Raw genomic sequence first — 13385 nt, 5'->3', positions numbered from 1 at the left:
ATCTTCTTTGAAGATTCAAATATTTAAAACAGGCAAATTTGCCTTAGGAGTAAAAGGCCCTTGGATCCAATAAAATCAAATGATTACTTTTAAAAATGAGAATACAATTTGGTGTGATCTATCACAAAAACTTTCTACTTGTGATATACAGTAGGGAGCAGTGAATGAATTTACTGATCTAAACTTCACACCTGTACACTTTAATACATTTTAAAATTATGACAAGTTAAAATGTTTCAGATCAAAGATATTAATAAAGCATTCTACAAAAAAATGGCAACACCTGTTCTGACACAATAACACTTGTGACTCATGGAACCTCGGAGTGAATGGGAGGAATGACTTTACCCCTCAGAGGTGTGGAGCCCCATTACATTTCTCAGAACTGATTACTGGACCTCAGCTCAAACACCTCCAGTGATAGGAACTCATTACTTGCCACAGGAACACAATCCCATTTTAAGTAAAAATTAGACAGAATTTATATACAATAATTTTGAGGGTACAGAATGATGAATTCTGACAAATGTATAAAACTCAAGTAACCACTATCACATCAATATATAGACTAGGATTTTGTTTGTTGGTTTCGAAAGATTCATTTATTTACTTTAGAGAGCAAAAGAGAGTGCACATGCACACGGTGGAGAGGGATAGAAAGAGAGGGAGGGAGAGAGTCTTAAGCAGACTCCATGCTGAGCGCAAAGCCTAACATGGGGCTCAATTCCATGAGCCTGAGATCACAACCTGAGCCAAAACCAAGATCTGGATGCCGACTGAGCCACCCAGGCACCCCAAGGTTTTTCTTTTTCTTTCTTTCTTTCTTTTTTTTTTATTCACAGAAGAAGAGAATCCCTGTTTGATCCCAGCTAAATCTCACTTCTTTAGTGTAACTGTGAAATAATTCAACTTTAATCCTGAAGCATTTAATTGCCCTCTTAACACTAAATCGGATATGAACACTCTTCTAACTCCAAAGATCATATGAGATCATATCACAGCACAGCTAACCCCCCCGCCCCAACAGGAGCTTCCTATCAGCATTACTGACATCCTTCTCTTCTGATTCACCAAGTTTGTACCTTTTCACTGGTAGACCTTTTATGGTATCCCTTCATTCCTGTATTCTCCACTGCTATTCTTGAAATCTCTAACACAACCCTGAAAAAAAGTCCTTTATCTGTTTTCCTTTTAACATTTCTGTCAGAGACAAGTACAACAGTGATTCTCACATGTGAGTGTGCACCAGAATCGCCCAGAAAACTTACTGAAGCAAAGATTGCTGTGCCCTACCCCCTGAGCTTTTGATTCTGTAGACTTTAGGTGAAGCCTGAGAATTTGCATGAAATATGAGTCCCCACGTGATGCTGTAAGTCCATGCTTCTTCTCACACTTTAAAAACCACTCACATAAGTACACAATCAGATTAAGGGCACAACCTTTTTGGCCAGATGTCCTGTGTTCAAATCCCAGTACTGTGTGCCCTTGGACAAATTACTCAAGCTCTCCAGGTGTCAATATTCTCTCACAAGTGAGGATAATACTTCACGGAGTTGAAGTGAGGATAAAATGAGATACGGTCTGTAGAGTGTGAGGAGAAAAATAGAAAAAGTCATCCTGATCGTCTCAAGAAAGCCCATCTTTCTTTTCTAAAAAGTATATTAAACTTCTTCCTATGAGGCTTGAAAATTCTTGGGCACTAAAACATTAGATTTTTCCTAGGCATTCATTCATTCAGTTTTCATTTTCCTCAGACAATAAACTTACTTAATGTTAGTTCTCTTCTTTCAACTCATAGAAGCATAAGTCCAACACTAGTAACATCCAACTTGTTGGGATTTTTTACACTGAATTTCTGTCATTGTTTCTATTTGGGACATCCTAACACTTTCCATTCTTGCCTGAAAGTCTGTGCTAGCAGATAAAACACAGACGTGATCACCAACCTCCACATCCCAATGAGCTAAGGGGTAGAGGGAAAATAGCCAATACACCTCCTTTCTCTCAGACCCCAAATAATTTTCATATACCTACCAACCTCCCATTTTTGCTTCTGATTTGCTTATGTTTGCCTTCATCTGCCCAGGCCTCCCACATTTGACAATCTTCAAACTCCCTTTCTGACATTTATACTTTGGCGCCTCATACATGTTCTCAGCATCCCTTTAACAGGGAGTTGAACCATATATGAAAGACACTAACATAAAGAAAGACTCTTCTCTTTGCAAAGGGAAAGAATTCTCAAAGACTCCAAGGATATGTTGATGGATTTCATTTTAAAAAATGGTGAAGTAGGTCCCTTTGTCTCCCCCCCCCCCAAAATAAATGAATCTTAATAAGCAGTTATAAGAGCATCTAAGATTCTGAAAAAGAAATGTGATTTATTAAGTTAATGTTGGTTAAGTAGGATGCAATTTGGGCATTTGAAGTCAAAACTAATGAACTGTCTTTCCCTTGAATGCTTGTTGTGGGCACTTGTATACCCAGCATCCTCTCTATCAAGCAACAGTAATACTTCGAACAAATCCATTCCCCAATCTATTTACATCAATAAAAATGCTCTCCCTTGCAGAATCTTGCTAATGGTTGTATAGTTTTATTAATGTGATAAAAGCTATGGGTTTAAGAGGCTATTACCAAAACTGTGGTTATTTTCTTTTATTTCTGACTCTCAATTACAACCATCTTTCGAGGCTAGCTCTTGTCTTAGATCTTGGCCAATCCAGGTTAACACTGAGCTATACCAGTTCTGAAGTCCAAAAGTATGTAATCTATAATTCTTAACCACAGGCAATAAATAATACACACAGAAAAGCTCAGAAACATACAAACACTACTACATACAGAGTCCAGGATTATATTGGCCTAGATATGCAATAAATAGCATAGGTGAGTAGGATGTTGATATCATGGGATTTGGCAATAGGAGAGGGAAGGGTAAGGGCTACAGTACTAAAATATCTAAAGGTAACAGTGGTAGAACTCTAAGCAAGGAGCCGAAGAAGGAATCCTGTAAGAGAGGGACAAAGGCAGGAAAGCATCTGGGGTCAGAGGAAGGAAAGGGGATAGTAAGTAACAGAAATTATCTCATTTCTTCCTCTCATCAGTTTTACAAAGCTCACTGTTGTCAAACAACATCCTTAAGGTCAAGTGGCTAATAAATCCAATCGATCTGATCTAATCGACTATGACCCAATTTTTACGCATAGGAAATAAGGTAGAAAGTAGAGACAAAGTTGGACCAGTAGCAGGGTGACATGCCACTGAGTGACAGGCCCAAAGTTCTTTAAATGCCCCTTGACAAGAAATAGGGCTAGTTCCATAACTATAGGAAGAGAAGAGGGCACTTGAGCAAAAAAGGTTGAAGAAAACTGAATCAGGGTGCTTAGACATTAATCCATTATTAGACCATACCTGGATCTCTTGATAGCTTTGTGGGTTCATTTTTCATTATGGTAAAAAATATATAATATAAAATTTACAAATTTTAACCATTTTTAGTGTGCAGTTTAGTGGCATTAAGTACATTCACAATGTTATGCAATTATCAAGACTATCCTATAGGTTGTTTTTTTTTAAACTGTTCTCTAGTCTTCACTGACCTTACTTAGCACAGTCCTATGCACATAGAAAGTACTCCAAAAATACATGGTTAATTTGTCTAGATATTATCATATCCATGTGACAAGGATGTGGTCACTGTGCTTATGTTCCCAAGTAACTGGTGCCTAAATGGAGCTTCTGTGAGTACTGACCATGTGGTCATGGGAACTCAGTCACCCTGGGAATAGTAATCAGTGGTTCTCCTTTGAGCTTTTGCCTAATACATTCTGATCCATGTCCTCACACAGATTATTATAAATAGGACATTTGTATAGAACTATGGCTATAGCCAAAGTCTTCCTACACAAACCTTCCTTAGATTAGGGGTTAGGAGCTATTTACGTAAGCTAATCGGATATATAATTATTAAATGGCCACAGCCCTCAATTTTTCTTTCATGTGCCTATCCCTCTGGAAGGGAAATGTATTTGTCTGGAATGAGACGCACTTTGTACATGTTTGTTTGTTTCTTAAATCAACTTTACTGAGGTATAGTTTACATACATTATAACTCACACATTTAATGTGTAGATATCATATACAGATTTTACAAACTACATTATATCAGAGAGTTAGAATAATTGAATAAATCTCAATTCTGAAACAACAAATATTTGGGGATTCTTGTATCATTCCCTTTTATATGCGAGTATATGGATAGATTACAGGGATACCTAATCCAGAAACCTCAAGTATTTTGCTGCTTCTGATTTAGCAGCATCAAAAAAGGAAAATGCTTTAAAAATTTATTGATGTTCAATTTTAGGCATTAAATTTCAAGAAAAAATACAAAAACTAAAAAACAGATGAAGGGACTAGTATTGAAAGGTCTAGAAAATCATATTCTAGAAGGAACACATTAAAGAAGAGTTCTTAAAAGAAAAAAAATATGATGAGGTTGGATAGGGTGAGGAAGGGTAATATTGGTCTAAAAAGTTGAAAAATTTTATATGGAAAGATGACAAAACTTATTCAGTGTATGGCTCCAAGTGGGCAAAAGTACCAGAGGGAAGTTATTGTAGGGCAGAGTTTATAGAAGGAAGAACTTCTAAGAGGCAGAGAGAATCTCCAAACAGAATGGCTGAAGTATAAAGTATCCCTGCACTGTAATTGTTCAAAAGAAGAAATAGATTAGCTGGCTTCATAAATTTGGTCGAATTCCATTCTGAGATTATGTAATCCAGGGACTTCTTATACTTGAAAGCCAGATGTCAGGGAATCCATAATTCAAAGATGTAAAACCCCCAGATCACGGTTTGGTCAAGAACAAAAAACTAAGCCTAGACAGAAGCATGAGCAGACACAGGTTTCCTCCTATTGGTACACACAGACACACACATAAACATCCAACCTTCCTGTACTTCCTGGGAAGGAAACATAAAAATAACTTAGAAAAAAATGACAGAAAACCTATTCTGTCTTTCCCACCAAATCCTACTTTATGTTCCCTCATCTATGTTAACAGTATCACTGGCTACCCAATTATGCAGAGTAAAACCTTAATGTTTGACTCTTCCATCTTCCTCCCGTTTCTAAGTCTATCCCAGAAATACCTCTCAGCTGGCCTTTACCTGTATACTTGTATTGCCATTGTTCTTGGTGAAACTTTTTTAAATAAAGATTTTATTTATTTGACAGAGACACAACAAGAGAGGGAACATAAACAGGGGAGTGGGAGAGGGAGAAGCAGGCTTCCTGCTGATCAGGGAGCCCGATGTGGGGTTGGATCCCAGGAGCCTGGGATCATGACCTCAGTGGAAGGCAGCTGCTTAGCAACTGAGCCACCCAGGCACCCCTGTTCTTGATGAGTCTCTTGCTACTGATTCCTAACTAGTCATCCTGCCTATTATCTCCCCCTTCCCTGAGTCAATATTCACATTGCTAAAGGTAATCTTTCTTAACCAGACTGGATCATATCACTCTAACCTGCTCAAAAATCTGTATCGCTCCTTAATGCCTACAAACTAAAGTTCAGATTCTTTGGTATGGCCCTCAATACCATCTCAATCAAGCCCTCACACTCCTTACTTTGCCTGCCCATAGTATCTCACGCTTTGTCATTCTTCTCTACTCTGTGTCTTTGTTCACCTGTTTTCAAGTGCCGCCTTCCCCACTCCCATCTGTGGATATTTTACTCAGTTTTCAAGGCTCAAGCAAATGCTACCTATCTCGTAAAGCTATCCTTAATATTTCTACCTCACAACCCCGCCTCCCTCCCTTGGAATTAAATGCTTCTGTTAGAGCTAATAATACGTCCCTTCATCCCTCATTTCTGCACTTAATAATAATGCTTGAAATTTCAGTTTTGGGGGTCCAAACTTATCCAAACCCACTGTAAACCCTTAAAGGCAGAGAAGAGGCCTCATTTATTCCTATAGCTAACCTTGTCAGACCCTTGGTGCCAAGGTTTAACACAGTACCTTCCATGTAACAAATGCTTGATAAACGATAAATTATTAAATTGATCTGGACTGTTGATGAGAACTGTTAGACTTCTATCCGTGGCTCAACACTTCAAAATTGTAACTTCTATTAAACTTCTAATCAAAAGTGTAGGAATTAATAAAAGTTTCTTATCCTATTAATCTAACATTTCTGAGCCAACAACAATTCTAATACTTACATTCACTAGGAGAGAGAAATCAGTGACCAGTTGGCTAAGTTCAATTAAGTCCTTAAAAAGAGAGAAGAAAAGGAAGTTACTTACTTTTTTGTCTCATAGCCATCAAAATGAAAATAATTTTTAACGTACCGCTTCTAAGGTTTCCCATGATTCTGCAGCATTTTCGTCTTGAGGAATTTCAGGCAACGCATATACCTGAGTCATATTCTGAGGATCGGCTTCAGCCTCAGCAGTGTGAAATGTTCCTGGATGAACACAGCCTCATGTTTAGGGTTTATGAGCTTTGTTAGAAAGCAGACAGCATAAATCAATTTTGTAAAACAATTCCCATGTAAAATGTTAGCTAACTGAATTCAGGCTGGAAGTAAATTGATTATTCCATAGAAATAGATACATCTATGGGCAGATTGTTTCCAGGTTAACAAGTATTTTTTTCTTTAATTCTACAAAGTCATCACACAAAAATGGCTACAGATGCCACCCACCCAGTCTGAATAACTAGACCTCAGTGAGGAAGAAGCACTGAAGGAAAACTATTCTATTTGGCCACTTTCCATATAGAGATACCCACTAGAAATAGGTTTCACACTTGCAATGTAAATCATTAACCTTTTCTTTGGGAAATTTGTAGTAAGTATCAGATTCATACGGTATTAAAAGTAGGAAAGTGATGTGTTTTTTGCAATAAAAATCAGTCATTTGGGGTAACACTATATCTGTCATCAAATGAACACCTCTTATTGTGTGGATCTTTTTGTACATCTTTCTTCTAAGAGTCATTTTTCTAGCCCACTTCTCCATTACTTCTATTTCTTTCCTGAGTTTTAAAAAAGTCATCAACCCCCTAAAGCCTTCCTCAGAAAAACTAATTTACACTCCAAACCCCACCTTCAAGTCTTTATTTCCTTGTATTGGTTTTACCAGCCATTCATTCATTAAACTGATATGGACTGATGACCACTAAATGCCAATCAGTGTACTCAGGTAGCACAGACACAATGGTAAACCACAAAAGTAGCTCGAGGGAGTCAACACAGTACAATGGTTAGAGCATGGGCCTAGTCAGAAAGACCTAGGTTAGAATCCTGACTTGGCTAATGACTAGCTAATTTTCCTCATTTTTTCAAAAAATAAGGTGAATGGGGCACCTGGCTGGCTCAGTTAGAAGAACATGTGATTCTTGATCTTGGGGTTGTGAGTTCGACCTCCACGTTGGGTGCAGACATTACTTAAATGAATAAATAAAACTTTTAAAAAAGAATAAAATAAGGTGATAAGTATTTATTTTGCACTGTGGCTGGCTTAAAAATTGAGTATAAGTTGCTTAATAGTTACTACTATAATACTAACTATTGCTATTGCTACTATTATTAATGGAATTTACCATATTATGTACAATATACTATATTAACAGGCAAGTTCAGAATAGCCTGATAACAACTATGATATGAGTAAATATGGAACACTGTATCAGTACAGAAGAGAGGTATTTAACCTAGACTTGGGGAGGGGAGAGTAGTTGGAGGTTTTGAAGCAGAAGCCTGAGGATGAACAGCAATTACATAAGTGAACTGGGGATAAAGATGGAGGGAAAAGCAGAGAGTATTCAGGTCAGGGAAAATAATATGTGCATAGGTTTGGGAACTAGAAGGAGTTCAAACAAAATACAGACTGTGAAAGAGAAAAGCAAAGACTGAGCTTTTCAGGAAATCAAAGGTGACATTATTCATGGTATTATAAACTATGCTGAAGAATTTTGTTTTTCTCTAAGATCAATAGAGAACTATTAAAAGGAGTTGGAGACTACTGGGAAGCTGGAGGGGGCTATAATCAGATTTCAGATTTAGAAAGGGAACCATAGCTGTAGTGTGAAGAACAGATCAAGGATGAAGTTGAAAGGTAAAAAAGAAATTAAAAAAAAAAAAAAATCGGAGAGTGAAAAACCAGTCAGGAAGCTTTGCAGTTTGTCCAGTGCAAAATGATGATGGTTTGCTCTAGGACAGTGGCACTGGAAATGGAAAGAAGATATTGAAAGGTCTAATTCCTTTTGTCCCCCTTACTTCAAGCTCAAAATACCTACCACTTTAATATTATCTGGTACCTGTTACATATTGTGTTGGGTACCAGAGATGAGAAAATGAATAATACAAAAGAGATGTTCTCAAGGAACTTATATTCTAGAAGAGTCAGACATACATAGAGACAATCCTAAAACAGTAAGAGTCTAATTGGGAAGGTATCTGACCCAGCTTGGTGTGGTGTGCAGTTTACAAGACAGCTTCCTTAAAAAGGTGATTTTTTAAAAGCTTTTATTCATTTATTTGACAGAGAGAGACACAGTGAGAGTGAACACAAGCAGGGGGAGAGAGAGAGGGAGAAGCAGGCTTTCTGCTGAGCAGGGAGCCCGATGTGGGGCTCAATCCCAGGACCCTGGGATCATGACCTGAGCCCTTCGAAGGCAGACGCTTAACAACTGAGCCACCCAGGTTCCCCAGAAAAGTGATCTTATGAGACGAAGAAAATAGGAATATAAATTCTACACAGAGAGACTGGCATAAAAAAGGCTCTCAGAGAAGAAAAAATAAAACAACATAAAATCAGCAGGTTGGTCTTTCAAAGAATAAAGTAAAAGACACAAAGTTACAAACACAGAACATTACACACATGGTTAGGAGGGTTCTTACTGTAGACTAGTTAAAGCCTTTGGACTTTATCTGGCTGACAGTCCAGAGATATTAAAGTGTTACATGCAAGGACATGATATAATGATGTGTAACACCTGATCTATTAAAAGTCATAACTCTTAAGTACATCTTCTCAATTTTTTTCATCCTAGTATTTTATAAAATTGCATTGCTATTTTACTTTTGAAACTTATGAATGTTTTTACTTCTCTAGGAAAAGAATCTCCTTGAATTGTTTAGGAAAGGTATAGTCAATTAACTAAGAAATATTTTGTAGGCTTATCAGAATTGATAGTGTTCTTTTAATTTTGAAATTTAGCTTATCTGAATACATTTCCTTATCTTAAAGGAAGAGCAAAAACATTAGACTAAGTTTTACATTACAACATTATGGCAAGTATCCAATATTTTAAAAGCTCTCTGATTTTTTACAAATGTTTAAATGAGTTACTTACCTTATGTCCTAACTTATTACGTGAAGATACTTTCATTTTCATATCAGTCAAGAAAAATGAATTATTCTAAGACTGCTTATACTTAATATTTCTATTGTAATAACCCCAACATCTTTAAGAGGATGATGAATAATGATAATTTTATCATTAACAGACAAAATGTAAAGCAGAACTTTATAATTACAACATCCACTTAAAGGATTTTTATAAGCCATAGCCTTTATACTATTACAGAGGATTTAAATGAAGTATGTCAGGGTATACAATAAAATGAGGGGAGATTGTCATAAATAAATTCTTTATCTAAAAGAATGAAGAAGGGGTGGGAAATGTTTGGCATTTTAAGCAAACATAAAAGATTTTCCCTGGTAAAAGTAAGTCATTTACGTCTCACTTGAAACCAAACTGCGTATGCATCTTAGTTCAAATGAAGTCTTAGAACAAAGAAATCTGTTCTACTCCATGGAAAATCCTGCTGTAAACTTACAACTCTGAACATCACTAATCAATTTGAGGCATAACTAACAATTAAGAAAGAAACCCTTTAATTTCTCCAACTTCCATAATTCATTTATTCTAGCTTATATTAGAAATCACTACCTCACTGAACATCCACTGACTTTGAACTTTTAGGAACTGCTACAGACACGATGAGAAAAAAACACTGAGACAGATTATAGCTGCAGGAAAGAAGGATGAAGAACTCACCCTGTGCACAGAAGTCAAATTGCTATTGTTTTATATGATGAAATCATTTAAGATAGTTCCATCCAAATGCAAACAACTGCAAGTGTAAAGGGCATGAAGAATACATCACTTCCCACTGTTTTTCAAATTCTAGTTTTAAGACCTTATTATTGACTACAAACTCACATAAACATGAAGATATTTTTAGTTGAAGCTAATAACACAGATCTTTGTCTCCATACATGCAAACATTCTTTCTTTGTCTTTCTCTCTTTCTCTCTCTGAAAGGCAATGATTCTAACTAAGAATTATAACACAACATGTAAGAAATTTCCATTAAACTTCAATGTTAGGAAAAAGTTTCATTTTAAGTCTAAATTAATTCAAAAGCATTTCCTGAATTTTTCATATTATGACAGCTTAAAAATAGTGAAATTAATCTCTTGATCATCTATACCAACCTATCTATCAAAATAAAATGACTTCTAAATCATGGCTTGACTTAGCCGCAAAAGAGGATTTTTAAGAAAATTAAAACCAACAGAAAATGTATCTTCTGAATAATATACAAAACTATCCATGTTCTTCACAAAACTGTTCACTACATGTATATATACCTGTGATAAAATCTGATATTTCATCAAATTCAATACATGATCTGAAGTTCCCAACGGTTTTAAGATTGGATTCTTTTCTTTTGTGAATATTTGTTTAAAATGTAATAAGATTCTGTTCCTATTGCACTGGTGAATTGTTATGTGTTGGATGGGGAGTAAGAAAGACAAAGATGGAGAGGAACACTGATTCACTCTATATGACTTGATATACCTTTCTAAATACAAATCAAATTTGTAGGTTCATCACTTCTCTTGGTTGGAAGCAATATGCTAAAAATGAAACCAGACACACAAGTGAGACAGAAGGGAGTTTCTCAGATCAAGCAAGATTGGCAGAGAAGATTTGCTTTAGGAACTCTCAGAATCTGGACAAAAGCAACAGCAAAATCATCACAGCTTCCCCCGAAACTTAATAAGCTTCCTTTACTCTCCAGAGAACATAAAACGTCCTATTCTACTTGTTATTTCTATCTGTAAATGAAAAACTATTTTTGTATTTTGATCTCACTCATGGAAATGTGGCAACATTGCTCCTGAATCTCTGCTGATATTTCCAACCAATTTATTTAGAATCAGATTGAATTTGTAAAGGAAGAAGTATTTTAAGGCACTTAACTTCTATGCAAATCAAACACATTTTTTTCTGTAGAGGCTGTCACTACTATAATGAGTACCTAAAGCAAAAACAAAGAAAAACCAGAAAGCACAGGATAAAAACACGTAGAATGACAAAAAAGAGTCCACAACTAGTAGAATACCCATGCTGCAAACTCAATTCCCACCCCACTGTTAAGGTCTTATGTAAATTAGTTGCTTTGTTTTTTTCTTTCCCATCCTCTCAATTATTTGTTAATATTATTTTTGGATTTAAGGCAACCCAGTAGAAACTCTCACATGGTGAAATACTCAGGCACTCAGTGAGACGTTCATTTTAACTACTTACTGTTCACAATGGGTTCAAAATCAAAGCACAATTTCACCAGTACACCATTTGGAATTTTAAATTCTATACATTGTTTTAGGTGTAACTCAGGTATTTTATAAATAGAATGACTGTCTCAATCAAGTCAGCACTAGCTACAGAGATTTAATCCTGCAGTTTCTCCCAGGGGTAAGTGATTAGGTCTGTAGCTAATCTGATGTTGATTAGCTAATCTGAAATTGAAAAATTTGAGAATCAAGAGTTGGAAAATGAACCTCTTCATCTCCTTCATCCTCTAGCTTTGCTTCAATCTTTTTCATGTTCTCTCTATATGCGCTTCCTCAAATATTGATTTTATATATATTATATATGTGTGTGTATGTGTGTGTATATACATATATACATAAATATATAACACCATATATTTTAACACCAGTCAGCTTCCTACAGAGAAATTTAATTGCCAGCAAACTGTTCAACTGCCTTCTTCTAATAATCACCCAGTTCCTCTGATGATATGTACACCCAAGTTTGTTGAGCCCAAACAGTCCTACTGGCAGAAACTCAATGCAATAATAAAATGAAATTAAAGCAAGTTTTAGAATAATATTATATTGTGAGAAACTCTCAGAACTCAAAATTTTTGTTTGCTAGGGAATTGCTGGTGATGGGCAATTCAAAACTAAATAGCAAGAGAGACTTGATGTCAGCAACTCCAGAAATTCCAGCCTATCTTCACTGCTGTTACCACCATACAACTGTTACAATGTCTAGGTAATTAAGGAGTCTAGGTGATTAGACACTGTCACAATGTCCAGGTGAATAAGCAGGACAGCTGCTTCTCTATACTTGCACATCAAGTATCAGTTCACCCTAAGTAATATGAGCAGCATTTATCCTAATCAATATATGGTGATGATAAATATATATGGACAGAATAATGTAAACAGTAACTACAAACTATCAAAAGCAATCTTCCCAAATATTCTTCAACTGAGGGGCTGAGTGCTAACATCTCCTTCTCTGCAAAACACTTCAGGTACTGGTTATCCACAGAGTGTAGTGAGAATAGTGCATCTGAAATTACAAAACTGTCTCTAAAAAGATATTTATTCATTCACATTTATGAAACATTTACATATGGTCTACTATGTGCCAAGCACTATATACTATGTGCTAGGTACTCAGGATACAAGAAAAGCAAGATTACCAAGAAACTGGGGATGATGGCCTGTTTCCCCTAATTTTTTTAATTTCCAGTTCCCTATACATTACTGGATCATAAGCAGCAAAATAAAATGTTAAAAAATGATCTGGTTTTGGAGACAGGGAATGGAGCCTCCTACATAAATAAAAAAGATGAAAACTGGACAGGTGTAACATCTCTCGGATTCTAATTTATATTTATACCCCACCTTTACCATTAAGATTTAAAGCATCTTAGAACATATATAAAATGTTAACAAGATCACATAAATTAAAAGAGAAACAAAAAAGGAAATATGAGTGCAGCAATGACAGAGAGAGAACGGGAAGCAGGCTCTCCGCCGAGCAGACAGCCCGACGCGGGGCTCGATCCCAGGACCCCGAGACCACAACCTGAGCCAAAGGCAGAGGGCTAACCCACTGAGCCACCCAGGTGCCCCAAATTTATTTTTAATACATAGACAAATAGGTACTTGAAGCCTAGAAGTTCCACTCCATAGCTTCAAAATTTTTATCCTACAAAACTTTTAGGGTATGCATACCTAGGCACACTCCAGGTCCAAGAATTCAACAAACTGAAAAAGAACA

The 13385-nt window shown here is 36.2% G+C and overlaps 1 protein-coding gene across 6 annotated transcripts in view; it reads right to left on the bottom strand.

Annotated features, from left to right (window-relative positions):
* Positions 1-13385, bottom strand: part of STX17 (syntaxin 17) — a 63559-nt gene that overhangs the window by 7494 nt on the left and 42680 nt on the right. For all 6 annotated transcript variants that reach the window (XM_082696796.1, XM_082696795.1, XM_082696798.1 and 3 more), the window contains 2 exons: positions 6356-6471; positions 6227-6277 (listed from right to left, as the gene is read on the bottom strand). In XM_082696796.1, coding sequence (XP_082552922.1) covers positions 6227-6277; positions 6356-6471 — 167 coding nt within the window. The remainder of the gene's footprint in view (positions 1-6226; positions 6278-6355; positions 6472-13385) is intronic.

Source organism: Mustela nivalis, assembly GCF_964662115.1.
Source record: "Mustela nivalis genome assembly, chromosome: 13".
Taxonomy (NCBI): domain Eukaryota; kingdom Metazoa; phylum Chordata; class Mammalia; order Carnivora; family Mustelidae; genus Mustela; species Mustela nivalis.
This window is presented reverse-complemented; position numbering and strand designations above follow the sequence as displayed.